Source organism: Akebia trifoliata, chromosome 16, assembly GCF_017979445.1.
Source record: "Akebia trifoliata isolate Shusen 1 chromosome 16, ASM1797944v1, whole genome shotgun sequence".
Classification (NCBI taxonomy): Eukaryota; Viridiplantae; Streptophyta; class Magnoliopsida; order Ranunculales; family Lardizabalaceae; genus Akebia; species Akebia trifoliata.
The window spans coordinates 1,799,184-1,817,978 of NC_141390.1; the positions used below are offsets into that span (position 1 = coordinate 1,799,184).

Below are 18,795 nucleotides of genomic sequence, written 5' to 3' on the forward strand. Positions count from 1 at the left end.
CACAATACACACAGAAAGGTGAGAGAGAGAGAGATTATAAATAAACATTTACATTATCAAAATGCCTCCAGCTTCCTATGAAATTACAACCATACCATTACTTTATAATTGAATATTTTATTTAACAAATTATCATAAATATTTATGAATTGACCAAATTACCCTAAATCTTCTTCAATATTTATAGAGTAAATGGATTCTATAGTATAGCGTTAGTTAATTTTATTTATAACAAGTAATTATCTTAAATATTTTATATTGACCAAATTGCCCTCTTCTTGGACATTGAGGGCATTAAACATTATATATTAATTTATATTATTTATTTATTTAAGCATTTGCACGTTGGTTACTTAATATGAGATCGAGACCAATAGAAAAAATTAACCACTTTTCGAAGTGAACATATTCTGAACGAAACGAAATAGGGCATTTTTAGCTCTAGTTTTGGATAAGCTTCTCTCAAGTACATGGACACTCTTAAAGTGGTTAATTATATTTATAACAAGAAATTATATTACATATTTTGTATTGACCTTACCTTTTGACAGTGAGGGCATGACCAGTATATATCGATTTCTATTATTTGTTTATTTATTTGAGCATTTACTTGTTGGTTAAGATGAGGTCGAAACCAGTACAAAGAAATTACTTTTCTTGGTTAATATGTACCCATATTGACAACCACCCCGACAATGCATGCATCGACCACCACGTCAAGCAGATATGGTTTTAGAGTTGCGTATTGCATCACAACAAGGACACAATTAAATACATTTCCCTTTCGGATCCTAATTTTATGTGCTCAAAATTTCTACGAGGTCACGCGTTATAAATGCATCCCATGCGTTAATTGATTCAATTACAACATCTCATTTTTGACAAACAAAGAGACTTAGGGACCACATGATTGAGTTGCAAGGTGCATCCACTTAACACAATCGAGGTTCACGAGGACATCTTCTTAAGGGTAATTGTGGAGAGGAAATTTTATATTTAAATAATGTTCAAATCTTATGAGTTTTTTTTTAATTAATCAATTATTTTTCTTTGAGAGATTTTTTTGAAAGACCTTCCAACATACGTGTTTAATGGTAATTGTATTTTAGGAGTGAAAGATTTGAAATCTTCTTAAGGTTAGTTGAGCTTATCTTGGGTCATGAGAAACATGTTCCCATGCCCTCCGGTATGTAGAGGACAAAATTCTATGAACTTTAAAAACAAACCCAAAAGAAAAGGGGAGAAAAAAAAGATTATTTTTGAATGCCTCTTTTTATGGGAGGACCACATAATGCCACAATTAGAATTTTTATTTTTTCTTTTAAAACATTTAAGAGAGTGTTTTTTCCTAAACGTGAGAGAGGGGTCAAGAGTTTTAATTTTGGGGGCCTTAGGTGGTTCCTTTAATCGCCTTATGGTTGAGCAAGCCTTGCCCATTGACAGGGGTGAAGTTAGGATTTTTGGTCGGTGGGGGCTAAATGCTAACGATGATCAACTAATAATCTTGATTTCCTTCAATGCAAATCTTGGGCTTTTCACAACAACCGATGGTTGGTCAATAGGTTTAATATCTCAAAATTTTATTTTCTTCGATGTTAAAATCTCAATAATAAGACAATATTTTTAGGGAGTTGAAGATGATGGATTTTGGAAAAAAAAACTCAAAAATATTATTTTGATAATTCCCAAAAAAATCAACTTTTTTTACAATTTTTTTTTAATTTATTTGAATTAACCAAATTGAATCTCCTCCGAATAATTAGGGAATCCAAACTTTGTTAACATGTTTCTTGAAAATGAAATTTTTTTTTTTTTTTTTTTTTTTTGAAATTTTGTGTTTCAAAATTCATAGAATTTTTATCCTCTAAAACCCCGCGGCATCGGATTATAATTTTTGACGCCACAAGGTGAGAGTAAGGTTAGTAGTTAGGCTAATCAGACACTTAGTTAAATTAATCTTTGAAGAAGGGTAGTTAACTCATCGAATTTTATTTATTTTTTATTTTCTTATAAAATTCAATTGGGTTGTGTAACTGTGTATGAGACATATGTCGTTGGTATGAAAATCACAAGGGTAATATCTAATTTCAATTAAAATGTTAGGGCCTAAAACGTTGAATTTTATTTTCAAAAAGTTTAGCGGGGGTTAATAACCCTCACTCGTCCCTACTTAGCTCTCCTCGTTGGCTCGTAATCAAGCTAAATACTATCTCTATGATAGTTCAACATAGGTACAATGGCTTATATCTCTCAACAAAAAAAAAAAAAAAAAAACATTGTGTCAACAATCCCAATAGTTTAAAGGAATTTTGTCTCTTTCTTCCTTTTGATTTTTTTTATTAACAAAGATTCCCATAGTTCATTAAAAAAAATCCTTAATCTCAATATTTAATCTAACTAGATAGCCTAACTCAAATACTATTGAAAAGATTATGAAAATCCTCATCCAACCTTAGAGACAAAAGAAAACAAACAAAAATAGTATATAATCAAAGGTTCGATTATTTAACAAGTACACTTTTTAGTTTACACAAATCAGTTCAACAAGATTGAACCAAATTCTACCTACGATCCAACCTGATTGGTTGGTTTTTACTCCAATCATCAGTTCGATCTTTAAAACATTACTTATATACTATAGAAGTACATGCACCACCATAGTTAATAAGATAACGTTGAAGTAACATTGAAATGTACATTGTGGGGACATTTCTGACATGGATGTGTGTCAGAACCATAGATGCTTTTCATCGAGATTCATTTGAATGTTACTCCAGCACGATTCTAAAATTAATATAAAAAAAAATGTTCTCAAAGGATGCCTAGTTAGGGAGACTAGCTAACCATATATGTTCCATTCTTTTAAATTTTTAAGGGCAATTTTGTCATCTTCTTTTATTTGTAGTTACCATTAAGTTTTTGTTTCTTAATATTATTGATTATATATATGATTGTAGTTTTGGGTTGAAAGGAGGGGTAGAAAGGAGAAGATAAAAGTTGGTTGCAATGTTCTTTGTTTTAAACGTCACTAAGATTAGAAAATTTGTAACAAAAGATAACACTCCATTTCTCTCTGTTGCCAAGTGGTAGCTTACGAGAAGGATATTCCACTTGGCATCATCATCTCTGCATGAATGCCAACGCTCATCTCCCTCCCTTCTAAGCCCTAATAAAGAAACTAAGAAAAATTATAATGCCACACCAACTAAGCATCAATGCATTAAGTTATAATGAGTGATTTAGACACCCATTTGGGATTTTAGTTGAGGGTTGGGATCCATTGACTCATGGAAAAAATATATAATCTCAATCCTTTAAATATAAATCCCGATTGAGATTTATCTTCGGGATGGGCATCTTTGAGATATGAATTACAAAGATACACATATATTTTATTTGTGCAATTTTGTATCTAAATAGTTGGGGTCATGTGTTTTCTCATGAATCATTTTCATCATTAATATTTTAGATACCACTTTGCAAAGGGGTATTTGTCAACTGTCACTCTTGAGTTATGTCGAAATAATAATCAAGGCATCACATATTCCAATGTATTTAGAAAGTTAATTATTTTACTTTTTTAGTAGAATGATTTAAATTTAGGTCCAACATTTAGGTATATATATGGGTCCCGTTCGACACCCAACAATTTGTCTAACCATTTTTGTCTTACATGGGTTAGAAGTTTTGGAATGGGCTAATTTTTGGTGATGATGATCTTTATAGTGAGGAGATCTTCCTCGCCAAAAATCAGCCCATTCCAAAACTTCTAACCCCATTACAAATGCTTTAGTAAAACTGGACAGTCCACGATTTTTCAACTAGTAAACATGGGGCTAGAAGCTTTGGAATGGGCTGATTTTTGGTGAGGATGATCTCTATGGTGAGGATATAGAGATCATCATCACCATAAATCAACCCATTCCAAAGCTTCTAGCCCCATGTTTACTAGTTGAAAAATAGTGGACCGTTTTTGTAAAGCATTTGTGATGGGATTAAAAGTTTGGGAATAGGCTAATTTTTGGTGAGAATGATCTCCTCAAAAATCAGACCATTCCAAAACTTCTAACCCATGTAAGACAAAAATGTTCAGCACCCAACCATTTTTGTCTTACATGGGTTAGAAGTTTTGGAATGGGCTGATTTTTTGTGAGGATGATCTCTAAACCAAGGAGATCATCCTCACCAAAAATCAGCCCATTCAAAAACTTCTAACCCATCTAAGACAAAAATAATTGGGCAAATTGTTGGGTAAATGGTTGGATGCCGAACGAGACCCATATATATGGGGGCGGTTCAGTAATCCTAAAGTTTGCCAAACATTTTTCAAAACATGGGTTAGAAGTTTTGGAATGAGCTGATTTTTTGTGAGGATGATCTCCTTATCATAGAGATCATCCTCACCAAAAATTCTAACCCCATCAAAAGTGATTTACAAAAATTGGACGGTCTACAATTCTTCAACTTGTAAATTAGGGTTAGAAGTTTCAAAATGAGCTGATTTTTTGGTGAAGATGGTCTCTTCACCGTAGAGATTATCCTCACAAAAAAATCAGCATATTCCAAAACTTCTAACCCCATCAAAAGTGATTTACAAAAAATATTTGGCAAGATGTGTGGCAAACTTTAGGGCTGCTATATCCTTATGTTTTTAAATTGATGGCCTGTGACATCCCTTGACTTTGGTAAGCTCTTATTGAAAAATGTCGTAATATCCTCAGCTTCAACCTTTAGCCAAGAATCTTGGGTTTTTCTTCCAAACAATTAATTATCTTTAATTGTTTAGCTAAAAAATATAACCCACGTCTTCAATCCTAAGATTTTATATACTTAAAATAGAAGAGATCTTGAGTTCAAGTCCCCCTCGTTGGCCACACATAAGGATTTATCCCTGTTTACCTAGTATATATGGTTTATGAGGTATTGTATGCATCCGAGGGATTTAGGCAAGATCTAATACTCTAAGAGGACAATAGCCTTGCCCCTACTAGTCAGACCTACGAATTTGAAACCCCCGTCATAAAAAATAAAATAAAAAAATTATCTACTTAAGTCTTCAAATCTCAAGAATAAGATAAGATTTTTGAAGAAATAGAAGACATTGGAATTTTGGGTATAAAATCAAGGGATTTTCATTTTCAATGATGGGTTGAAGATAAAGAGCTTGAAGAAGACTAGTTTTGAAAATAAAAAATTAAGGACTCTTTATTCAATTTGAAAATAAAGGTATTTAGGTCATTTTTTAGTCAATAGGAGAAGAATATCGCTAAGAAAATGTACTTCATCACTTTGAAAACATAAGGATCTCTCAAATATCATTCAAACGTGGGGATGTATGTCTAAATCACCCATGTGTTTACTCTGCAAAATCTGCATCCCTATACACTATAATAAAGGTAAAATGGATATTTCACCCATAATCTTTTGATCGTTAAAGGAAAAAACTTATTTACCAAAACACGTTTCACCCGACCTTATAAGTATATAATTTGTAATGATATTGCATGGCTAGTAAATAGATTGAACCATTGTTCGACCACGATCCAACCCATTATATAGCTTCCCTTTGGTCCAATCATCAGTTCGGTTCTTAAAACATTGATTGACAAGTTGAGCATATGCATCACAAACTAAAAAACTAAGCAAGCATCTAATTAAAGCATACTCTTAGAGGGTGTCTAATTAATTAAGAGAATTGCTATTACCACACCAACTTTTACTAATGCCACAACAATTCCGATGTAAATCACCAAAGAATTGCACATAGTTAGTGTGACAATAATAACTCTCTTAATTATGGAGACTTAATCATACGTGTTTCCTCTTGGTTTTAAATTTTTTCAAGGGCAATTTTTATTATCTTATTTTCTTTGTATTTACCATTTAATTTTGTTTCAGTAATATTAATTGTATTTATTTTAGAGTATTTTAACCCTAGATCAATATTTCTTTTTTTTATTTTTATGATTTAATAGTGAAAACTTGAAGAAAAATTAATCCAATCCAAAATTAGAAGAGTATTTTGAAAAAAATTAAAATTTCATTATTAAATCATCAAGAAAATGTTACGGTAAAAAGGTAAATCTAATCTTGCATTTTGCAAGGGGTATATCTAATATCACCAATTTAACATGGGGGTATTTTTAAAATACCTTATTTTATACATATGATTGTAGTTTTAGGCTCAAAGGAGAAGATAAAAGTTAGTTGCAATTTTCATTGTTGGAAACTTGGAAGAAAAGATGTGTGATTCTGTGCCATTGCCACGTCATTCGCGTACCGTAACCGCGTATATTCATCATTACTTACTCTTGTTTTAAATGTAACAAAGAGAATAGAGTCATTTTCTTTGTTCGCAGATTACGAGAAGAATATTCCACTTGGCATCCTCATTTCTGCACCGGATTCCACCTCTCTTTATTGGGTTAATAAATTGAAGAAAAAAAATATATAGTGGCACACCAATTATCCATGAATTCATGAAATTGTATTGGGTGATTTACCCTTCGGATCATAGTGAATACTTGGGATACTACTGTGTTTTCAAACCAATGAGATATCCTTGACCTCAGTCTTTTGAAAATATCAACCAAATGATCTATCTCCAATCTTTTTTTTTTTTTTTTAAATTCAAAATCCATGTCTTCAACTTCTAAACCTCAAGATTCTACCTTCTTCAACCTTCAAACCTCAAGAATGAGATAGGATTCTTTAGTAATATAACTAAAGGACCATGTAGAGCCTTAATTGAGGTCCTCATTTGGGTTATGTGAGTTGCTACATTAGTTTGCATGACACTTTAACCTTCTTGATTTTGTCGTCAAAATTGATTTGAAAAAATTTAAAAATTTGGGTAGTCATGAACTCTCAAATTTAAAATGGCCTGAAGGACCATGTAAAGCCTAGATCGAGATTCTCATTTGAGTCTCATGAGCTGTAACGTTAGTCCAAATGACATCTCAACCTTCGTGGTTTTGTGGTCTAGATTGGTTTGGAAAAAGATCTCTTATTGTCACACCAACTTTGGCTAACACCACCCCAAGTTGCTAATTCTTTGGTGATTTACATTTGAATTGGGGTGGCATCAACAAAATTTGGTATCGCAATATAATCTCTCGAAAAAAAGTCTTGAGCCATATCTTGAGATTAAAAATGGACGGTCAATAAACTCTCATATTTAAATTTTAAATCCAACAACGAAAAAAAATCTCTTATTTTTGGGTATTCATCAAATTATATGCTTTATGTTTACATCCATGTGGTGTCCGATTGTGTTTTTGGGCACCACATGCAGATGTAGTCCAGAGAGAGAGATGTAGGTTATATGACAAGAAAAAAATAAGAGGAAGAAGCTGCTAGATGGAACGAAAATCCAATAATAGCAAATTTTCAATTTTTTCAGCAAGCACTCTCATAAGTTGTACCTTCCAAGTTTTAAGAGTCTTTCTAATATCCGTATAAATCCAATTTAAGAGTTTTACATGGGAGAGAAAGAGAGACACAAACATTAATGGAAAAATGAAATATTTATCCACACCCTTAGCACCACGCCTAATTTCATTGTTTGTTATATATTATTAAAGGGTCCCGTTCAGCACCAAACATTTTGGCCAACATTTTAGCCAACCACTTTTGTCTTACATGGGTTAGAAGTTTTGTAATGGGCTGATTTTTGGTGAGGATGATCTCCTCTTTTAACCCATGTTTTGAAAAATGTTTAGTGCTGAACATTTCCCATTATTAAAAGAGTTACTTACTTTGTTATTCATGGATCAACCCTTTGTACACTTACACACCAAAAAATAGCGTATTAGATGATCGATTTGGTTTTGATGACTCATGAAAAAAAAAAACATGATCCCAACCGTTTAAACAAGAAATAAATAAAAAGGAACCTTGAGATAAGTATATCCATATATATATAATCAAGCTTGTGTGGAGAACTTTTCAGGCTTTCACTCTTCGAGATTAGTTTTGAACCTTGATCATGACTTCGATCTTGATAAGGAGACTTTTCTTTGATTCTTCTTTGACCTCGGACTATAGACTGCGAGAATGTAAAAAAGAAGGGGCCCCGATGTGTGCTTGTCAAAGATCCTTTGAAGATAAAGTCAGAAAACAATGAAAATCAGATAATGTCAAGATTGTAGAACGGAGAAGATAATGAATAGTAAAGTTGTAGAGAGATTTCTTGCTCTTAGAAACATTTAGATAAAATTTGCATACCCTCTTTGAAAGGAGATTTTATACCCAAAAAAATCTGGGACACATGTAACCACACGGTTGATCCAGGTCAAATGCTATGTTAGACAATAGCTAGAAGGAAAGAGTCTTTGGAATAAAAAACAATTGAGAATAAGTTCTTATTTATAGGCTTAAAAATCCTTCTAAAAAATTTAGAAAATAATGTGAAATTTACATTTTTTTTTTTTTAAAGTCAAAAAATACTTTTACAATCTTCAATCCATGAGAAAAGATATCAACCAATAGAAATGCTCTAAATAAAAAATACTTACTTTTACTTTAACAAAAAAAAATATACAATCATAAAGTAATTTTCAAATATTATTTTAAAACAACTAAATTAATTTTAAATAAATATTAATTAACATTTATTTTAACGCATAATATATTCCCGAGATACATCTTTTATCCCAAGCGTTAGATCTCTCCTATACATGGTGAAGATTGTGTGTGAACATGGATTGAAAAGAGGGAAAAAAAGGAGAAGGTAAAAGTTGGTTGCAACTCTCAATGCTTTAGACAAAAAATCTGAGAAGGTTGACAAATAGCAACTGAGGTTTATGATGTTTTCCCTTGCCATCTCTCTCTCTCTCTCTCTCTCTCTCTCTCTCTTAATTCTAAACTAAAGAAAAAAAATTAAAATTATTATACATAAATATGCTATATATTTATTTAATAATTGATCAAAATTAAATTAATTAAAATATCGTATATGGGTGACGTTCGAAGACTCTAAAGAGAGCCAAACAATGTGCAAAACATTTCTTTAATGTATGGGTAAGAAGTTTTGAAATGGGCTGATTTTTTGTGAGGATGATCTCTAGGATGAGGAGATCATCCTCAACTAAAATCATCCCATTCTGAACCTTCTAATCCCATCAAAAGAGATTTACAGAAAATGGATGATCCACAATTCTTCAACTTGTAAACTAGGGTTAAAATTTTCGGAATGTACTGATTTTTCCCGAGGATGATCTCTTCTTCATAAAGATCATCCTCACAAAAGATCAGCCCATTCCAAAATTTCTAACCCATGTTTTGCAAAATGTTTAGCACAATGCTTGACTCTCTTTTGGGCTCCAAACCCCCGTCATATATTTATATAGAATGACAATATTGTAAATGTGTGTTTTTAGTAGGTGTACGTTGGTTGTGAATTTATTATGGAGGGAAATATGAGTCTCTTCTTCCCCAATTCTCTCGTTAAGAGTCTCCATTTTCTATTTAGTCACATTAACAGGTTTAGGGACCCTAAAGAGTGCCTATTGAACTTCGGTCCTAAGGGCATTCTCAATGCTTGATCACACAATGATGAATGAACAGATGAGATCAATCCTTCACCCTAACTGCTAATAAACGAAAAAAAAAAAAAAGACCCCTAACTCCTCGAGATTATATGCACACACATGTAATGAGCAACTAGTCTTGTCTGTGTGTCAAAGCTACATTAGGTTTAGGTATAAGTCAAGGGTTACATGAGTCTTTTAATGCCCCCAAGGGCCCCAAAACCCTAGATGCATTGTGCAGCTATTGATGGGAGCACATCCAATTCATTTGATGGTGGACACCGACTACACCATCTACCCTCACCCGAACCAATTGTGTAACATTGACATTGTTAAACACCCCTACTGTCTTAAATTATTGGAAAATGACCTCAGTTTGACATCTCATCGACTTATTGTGTAACATTAACATTGTGAAACACCCCTACTGTCTTAAATTATTGGAAAATGACCTCAGTTTGACATCTCGTCGACTTATGTCGGTCGAGATAAAACATTTAACTCAATTTACAATTATTTATTTATAAAGCATATCTTAGATTATTCAAAAAAATGACCTAAAAGGGTAGTTTCAAATATTGGTTTGATGCATAAGTCAAGTTGTGTCCGACCAGATAAAACATCATAAAAAAAATTTATAAAGCAAGATAGATTAGATGTTAAGCCATAAAATCATATTCTACTTAGATATTAAATATTTAAATCCTCAGTTGACTACTTGGCCAAGATTTTCAAATCATTCGAACCATCTTATTTATATCTCTTGAGATGGTGTGAACCGTGAGATGCCGTGTGTAAATCTGTCTCGGTGGTGAACAAAATGTCAAGATGACTCGAGCAAGTCATCTAAGTATCGGACAAGATTTGAAACCATGCCAGAAATATTGTATTTTTCAAAAGAGAAATAATATTGGCCAAGCCAACTTTTACTTAAGAGCACCCCAATTAATATGTGAAATCAACAAAGCATTAAAACATGCATACCCCTGTTTTTAGACAGATGACATACCTCTTACTACTCAAAATAATGTAAACATTCAACTCTATTACATTACGAGATCATAATAAAACCCATCATACATGATGAAATCAAACATGATCATGTATCATGTATTATATTATAACTAACATTCACAGCATATGATCTCAAAAGGGGGAAAAAACACCAGATTAAACGAGGGTGGCACGGCTACAAAAGGCTATTCTCTGTGCAACCCTGCTCAGTTCGAAGCATCTCGGGCTTACGACATGGCTCTGGAGATGTTTCACCTATCTTAATAGGTCCATTGGCAGCTGGAGGCAGACACCTCTTTGAGAAAAATGCAACAATGCCTTTGGGCTTCCCACCACACTTCTCTGCAAATACAAATAAATACAACATCAAATTTATATATATTTAAAAAATCACAATTAAACACTTAAAATTTTTAATCAATTTGAGTGATTTTCAGGAATGGATGGATCCTGTTTAATCAGTCATTGATGGGCAAAAATCAACTTTAAGGTCGTGGGTTCAAGTCCAGCTTTTACTCAGGCAGTACCTGGAGAAATTGATAAACCAAGCTTCTCCAAAACCTCTTTCTTAACCTACATAAGAAGGAGAATATATATTAAGCAATTTAAAACTATAAATATACCTAAATATACTACTCCTAAATGGGTCTTTGTATGCTTTTACAATTATGCAATTAGAAACTATAAGCAGTGGAACCAATAAAAAATCCGAAATGGCCATCAGACTGACCTGCCAGCGATTATCCACAAAATCTGATATTTCACGCACTTTATTTCTTAATTGGGACTTCGGGACAGTTGGGAAATTCCGTTGCAAGGACTCAATCACCTTGTTAATCCCATGTGAACATGACTGGATAGATGACACCTGGAAGACCAGTAGACAATCAGACACTAGGGCAAAATGACTAAATTAGAATGGTTAGAAACACCACGTTGGATCCCACTCTCTTTATCTCCCCCATAAACAAACTGACTTATCTCAAGGACAGGTTTTACCTTTTCTCTTCATCATTTCAAAAATATCCATAACTTTATTGTCTTTCTTCATCTCCCCTTTTCCAATATTTCCCCTCCAATAGTGTAAATACACCTCCAAAACTTTATTTTCATACCAAAAATGCCCTCAATTTTTTTCCTACCAAAAACACCCTCAAATGTTTATTTATTGCATCTTAACATGTCCCGTAGGCACACGTTAACAAAACCCTTCTTAATAATACCTCACCTCACCAACTTTATTATTTTTCCTCTTTTACCCCTTTAACACCAAAGATTTTTTTTTATAATTATTATTTTCCTCTTCTACCCCAGAACCCCAAAGAGGTAGATAAAAATTGACTAAGATAAAATTGCTTACAATTTTAGGCAAGTCCTTGTCTAGTATTAGTGTTGCAGGTGTCCCAGGTGTAGTACTTCCCTTATTCTGTGAATGGCAGACCTCTTGATCCTCATCTTGTGTCGTATGATCGATTGATATTTCTATAGGCACACCACCGGGGAAAAGGCGAATACTAAGTGCTTGCAAAAATATCTGTTCGACCTTCGGAGTGCCATTGAGACCTTCCGCAATCAACAGCGTGGCCTTCTCATACATGAAATTTGATATAATCAAGGGCTGGTTCTTTTGAAGAGCATGTTCAGTCAAATTGTGGATATACTTCTGCTGACGAAGCAATGTTCGGAATTCATCACTTTCTAAATCTTGCTTACTTGTGGGCGAACTTCTGGCATCGTCATCATCCACAGCATCAGCCTCCATGCTGTCAACTTGGACTCCCTGCCAAGACGGCCAAATAAAGTTAATGAGACAAAAAAAAATTATTATTTTGATTAGTAAATGAGAAACCAAAGACCCTCCCCTTGATCATTAATTCTTGCAAAACCCTAAATCACAATTGAACTTCTGCAAACTCACCTACTCTTGTGAGCACACAGATAATATCCAAGGCTTTGCCTCCAAATCTTTTAGGTCAAATCCTTCAACCAAACCCAGCATAAGACAAAAGGAGACCAACTGCAGACACAATAAAGGTCACTTGATAGAAAGGGCACCCACAATGGAACTCAAGTCCATTATCTTCCACTCTTTGGTGTAGTATCTTATCGATTGATCGTGACAGTTTGTAAAGGCCACTTGATAGAAAGGGCACCCACAATGGAACCCAAGTCCATTATCTTCCACAATTTGGTGTAGCATCTTATCGATTGATCGTGACAGTTTGTTTAAGGTATCTTTTCATGACTGCATTTATTTGACAACCCAAGTACTGACTTTTGCGCTTCTGGTTACAACTAACCACCGTTTTAACTACTTAATAGCAATAAATTAGATCCAATTTCGCATTTTTTTTTCCTTCTTATGGTACCTAACGAACATGAAAGTGGTTTAAAATTCATTTTTACTCCTAAAACAGAGGAAACCACTAACTATATGCTAATCTATTGACTGAATATCTCTAATGCATAAATTAGATTTGATGGCAGAAAAAAAGTCAATCGCAAAACACCATACACTAAAACATGAGTAACAACAGCCTTCAATGAGTACCTCATTTTCAGATAGATATCCATCGGGTACAAGGAACCCATCTTCACTTCCATCTTCGTCCTCAGTTCTTAAATTTCCTTCCTCTAAAGTTTCCTCCTCTTCATCCTTGTCACAATCTGATAGGCTTTCACCTGGATCTTCCTGTATAAAAGGAACATTAATCATGGGGTTGCTAGCAAAGACTTGTCAAAAAGATAGTGAAGCTCACATACCTCTTCCCATTCCTCATCACTCTCAATATCATAATCCAAGTTTGGATCCTTCTTGAATGGATGGCGGGGTGCAATGACATCACTATAAATCAATCAAAGCATAAAAATTAATATAACATCCACAAAAGCATGGAAAAAATCTAATGCACATCTTCGTCGAACCATAAAGATATTTCTAAGCTAAAAGTAACGTTCATCCAACAACCTCAATGTGATCTATCTAATCAATAGCACGATTTGCATGATCAGACAAGGCATGGCAAAACATTCGATTGGCCTATGAAACCACTCATATCCTGTCAAAAGGTGGATAACACCTCCCTCCATGAGTGCCACTTGTAAACATAGCCACCCAATCGGGGTTCAGGGGAATAAACCGGCAAGGGAAAATTCGGTAAAATCAGAAAACATCAGAAAAGTGTCGGAAAAAAATCAAGCTAGGTTAGGGGCTATGTAATTGTTCCCACATTATATAATCAAGTTCTCTGTTAAACTAGAATGATAAATTGCCAATTCCCATAATGATATCATTAACATATTCAAGGTTTATACTTCAAAATATACAAAAATCACAATCATGAGTCCAAAAATTAGGATTCATTATCAGATTAAAAATCAGTGATTTCAAATCAATGTCATCCTCATTATTTTACACATTATCAGTGATTCGTGAAGTTCGTGATTTAATCGCAAAGTTCGTAAAAGTTGTGTCTTATTAAAAAAAAAGTCGTAATTATATCAGTGAAGGAAAAAAGTCATGATAGTTAATCGTGATTTTTTCAATAAGTCGGAGATTTTGGAAACTATGCTTGTAAGTAATGCTTAAATTCAAATTCAAGGAACAAAAGCTTGCCTTTTCGTGGACATAGTGCCATAATATGCTGGTCTATGGCTCTTATCAAACTGCAATAACTTTCTAGTTCCATTACGTATCCGACTATTGTTTACAAGACCATCTGAAGTCTTATGGCATAATTTATCATCTGGGACAGCTTCTTCCCATCCATCTACTAGTTCATTAGCAGCCGTGACTTTTCCCAAGGGATCGGATTCAGAGGATGACCCTTGCAGCTTAAGTTCCTTGATCAATACGGTCTTTGGTTTATGTCGTAACCCCCAATGCTTGGATTTGTCACAACGAATTGAACGACCCAACTTATTCCAAACATCGAGATGAGACCTGAAAAGCATTACAACTCAAACTTCAGAAATTACTGAGGGCAGTATAGCCCATACGAATTGAATTATTCTTACCTGCGAAGGGCATCCATATCAATATCATCTTTATGAGAAAGGGCACAGTCCATTGCCAATGTCACTGCACTATCCGAAGCCATTTGTTCCTTGGAAGATTGATTATATGTTATACTACTTGAATTATTCTTTTTGGTTTTAAGAAATCGTTCCATGATTGTAGCTTGCTTTTTTATGGAAAGTTGTTTTTTCAATTCAGCTTCTTCCTTCTCCCGGCGACGTTGATCCTTCTCGGCATCCTCTTGTTGCCTCTTTAGTTGCTTCTTTATTTCAGCTTCTTCTTTCTCACGACGTCTTTCCTCCTTCTCTGCCTCCTCTTGCTGCCGTTTTAGCTCCTTTTCCTGTGATAATATCATGGATCAGCGAATGAATGTTAAGGATTTAGGTAACAATCATAGATGTGTGACAGGGTACAGATATGAGCTTGTGAGGTTTGGCCCTTATCATATGAACGTATCAGAAAATGCACAACAAATGGGCCAGTTGATTAGCTAGTAGCAACCTATGTTACCTAGTACGTTGGTTCGTTCGGTTCGAATTCGAGTTTGTAGTTCACCATTCTCGAGAATGAACCCGATTCGTAGAGGTAGTTCGTAAAGGATATTTAAGTCATTTAAGCAAATCTCATAGAAGAAGACTCGGGTTAAGTGGGCATAGAATTAGTTTGAAAACAAAGGGGTATCTTTAATATTGACCAAATCTTGGGATTTTCAAAATAAAGGGTTATTTTTATTTTCTAGTATTGATCAAACCATGGAGGCATCTTTAAAATTCATCAAAAAAATGTCTCGTCAGGTTCACGGTTTTTGATGAACCCGTTACAAACCGAACCTTGAACTAGTTGGTTCGGTTCAGCACTATATCAGCGAACCCGGTAACACAGGTAGCAACCATGTCATTCATTTACTTTACAATTAGAAAACCTCTAATCTCAAGCCCTCGCAGAGTGACACCTCGCAAACCCACGCATATGTCTGCATAGTGTGGATTAAACTCAAGAAAAAAAGCAGCATTTCTTTTACTGAAGAATATAAAAGCTTCTTTCTTAAAGCATTGCATGCACGAGATTACACTTACATTTTGCAATTTCTCTTTCTGATGTTCACGATCCATTCTCTTTTTCTCCTTCTCAACTTCTCGTTTATTCCTCTCCAGATCCTTGATTAGAACTTTCTCTTTTAATTTTGCTTCTTTTTCAGCCCTAAAATATAAGCAAAAAATGTTTTAAAAAAATACAGTAATGCTCCATAAAACCAGACAAAAGAAGGAATTATGTAAATTCATACATGTCAGTCACGTTCTTCTGCAGCATGTTTTCCACCAATAACGAATCTCTTTCTCATTTAACACTTTCGCAAGCTTTTCCGATGCTTTCATCAGACTAAATTTGTAATTTGGATGACTGTCCGGCTGCATCTGTAATGCAGCTATCATAGCTGAAATATGCAATAGAAAAATCAATACCCACTTTAAAACAAATGTAAAAACTAAACCCCTCCATGAAGAATAAGGGCCCATATGAAAACCAAACATAACAAGAAGTCGTTAAACTCTTTGAACAAGAATGACCAATAAACAAATAAGGCTTTGACATAGAGAATGGCAGCCTCGATATATATATATATATATACTTCTATATCCCCATTAAAACCATACAATTTCATTTCTTTCCAAATTCGCCTACAAATCACAAAGGGAAGCCTCCTCCACAACATCCGACCTTTCTAAGAGAAGGCATACATGTACTAACTATGACATAACTCTAAAATGGAGCTAGGCAATCAACCAATTGACACCATATATATACAAAAGGAAGGAGTTCGAATGATATCATCATCCAGGGAGCAATGAAGGAGCAAACAATTCACCACTCTTTTTACACAACATAATTATAAGGTGATTCTCTTTTTGGTTCTCAAGTGATCAATGGTGAGAATTTATCCAAAGATACAGTCCAAGTGAAAAAAGCAACCTTCAAAAAGATCTTAGAACCCAATTGAATGAAATCATTTGGTGAGGGCATGTTGAGGAATCCATTCATAGTACATGTCATAACTAGGATAACTACCCAACATAGCATGCACTGAGGGGCCCACCATGGGAGATCAACCTTGGCACCCTCCTACAATGACTAATGTCATCATGGGTGGTTGTCCCAATTATTAACAATTAAGGAAAATGGGGGCAAAGGTGCATAAAACTATGCATCAATAAGAAGTCTCCCACATTCTAGGAAGTATGTACAGTGCGAAGACTGTCAACTATGTTTCAAATTCTATCAAATCCTTCTTAGACAAAGAACAGCATGACATGCATTATCCAAAGTGAAAAACCTAAGAGTGTGTTATTGAGTCTGACACATGTGCCCCGTGCCACAATCTTGGCATTGGGGAGCACAACTCATGTTACTCAAAGTGAAAACCTAGGAGATCATTTTTTCAACCCAAACAAAGGTCTAGGGATATTCATTCAGGAAAATATCCACAATATATTACAAAGGGTGACTGAAGAAACGATGTCTTCCACAACTGTAAGGTCCGATTATGATGCATCAATACCATTGACAATGCCATAAAAGTCACTAAACCATCCATTACAAGCAATGTGACCTCTCCCCTATTGGGAAGAGTTGACTAGCTCTAAAATCTCCACTCATGGAAGACTTCAAGTGGATGCGTAGTTTTTTGCACCTAAGTTAATGCTCCTCAACTGAATCAAGGTTGACCTCCCATAAGTGAGCCTTGCAACACATAGTGTGTTTGGGGAGTAACCCCCCATTGTGGCTGGCCATGAATTGCTTTAAATAGTTTTTTTTTTTCTTCAAATGGCCAATTTAGATTAACACATACATATAAATATATAATTCCACGATTCATATATGCAGTAAGGCATTTAGTTTATATTTACCTGAAACAGCAGTAATCCTCTCATGGATTTTCTTCCGACAAATCCGCCGAATATTCAAAACTCCACGCTTTGTTCTTGGCATTAATTTTAGATCTCTCGTCTAAACAACAACATACAACAAAAATGAAAGATTAAAAAAAATAAAAAACAACGATATAAGGAAAAAAAATTATCAAATTAATACCTCCCAACACCATAAGCATTTATCTGTGTTATCTTCCAACACATCTGCATCTGCATTAGCAATTCCATACATCGATCTCTGCCCAATCAAAAGCACAGTACTTCGCACAGACGCTAAAGTAATTCCTTCGATCATCTGAAGTTTCTCATAAATCATCTCAACCAACTTAGAAAAAGGAAGATCACTCTCTTCAAGCAATAAAGCAATCCTAGAATTACTCGAAGAACATGAACCATTTTCTTCCAAATGCACCTTTTGGATCGAAACCTCCTTGAAATACTGAAACAAACTATCAATCTCTCTGCGTAATCCATCGATTCTACATTCCTTCTCTTCTCCACTCACATTTTCAGAAATTGGAGTAGCTCTCTTCCGCTTTAACGATTTCTTCATTGAATCTTCCATTGAATCTAAAGCCCTAGATCAAACAGTGATGAATCTCCATGAACGCAGAATAATAATAATCGAGAAAAAAGAAGGCATAATCTAAGAAAAAATCAAACCTGATCGAAATCTAGGGTTTTAGAAGGTTCCAGACAGCGAAAAATCGACGGATTCTGCTCAAAATCTACCAAACAACACGACTTTTTATCTCATTTTCTGCGATTTTCACAATATTTGATCGATTTAAGATCGAAGAACCAGAATAATCGAAACGTTTCGATGAATCTACACGACGATTTGTGAGATAAAATGAGATGGAAGTTCAAATCTGATGACGTTGCCGAATGTTTATTTTGTTTGCAAGGGAAGCAAGAGACGAAGCGATCCCTCATCTAAAGTTCGAACGGATTTATATCTAATCGGACGGTTAGTAGAGTGAGCTGAAGGATTGAGATGAATCTCGACCGTTTATTATTTTAAGTTGTATTCGATGTTAATGATATTTCGTGAAAAAATTCCCGCCAAGTGTCATGAAAAAAATAGAGTGGCGCTTGGCTTCGCGCCTTCTCGGCTTATCATCGAAAATATGAGGTTATTTTCGTCATTTCGCATCAGGATGAGTATTGAACGACCCACATTACTTAATGCCACGTGGTAGTTATTTAATTTTTATGCCATTTAAAACCTAAGTAACATTTGAAATTACTTAATAAACCCTATAGAAGGGATTTCCTTTTAAATACCCCTAATTTATGATTT

The 18,795-nt window shown here is 34.4% G+C and overlaps 1 protein-coding gene across 1 annotated transcript; it reads right to left on the reverse strand.

Moving 5' to 3' along the window:
* Positions 1–10,481: 10,481 nt before the first annotated feature.
* FAS1 (chromatin assembly factor-1 (FASCIATA1) (FAS1)) lies at positions 10,482–18,411 on the reverse strand. The gene is given in 15 exon segments (XM_086428565.1): positions 10,482–10,886; positions 11,072–11,117; positions 11,275–11,412; positions 11,905–12,324; positions 13,096–13,236; positions 13,308–13,389; positions 14,161–14,487; positions 14,562–14,902; positions 15,639–15,762; positions 15,848–15,887; positions 15,890–15,997; positions 17,469–17,568; positions 17,653–17,787; positions 17,905–18,070; positions 18,156–18,411. Coding segments are annotated over 14 exon segments (2,322 nt in total). The 5' UTR covers positions 18,058–18,070; positions 18,156–18,411; the 3' UTR covers positions 10,482–10,719.
* Between the last annotated feature and the right edge of the window lie 384 nt (positions 18,412–18,795).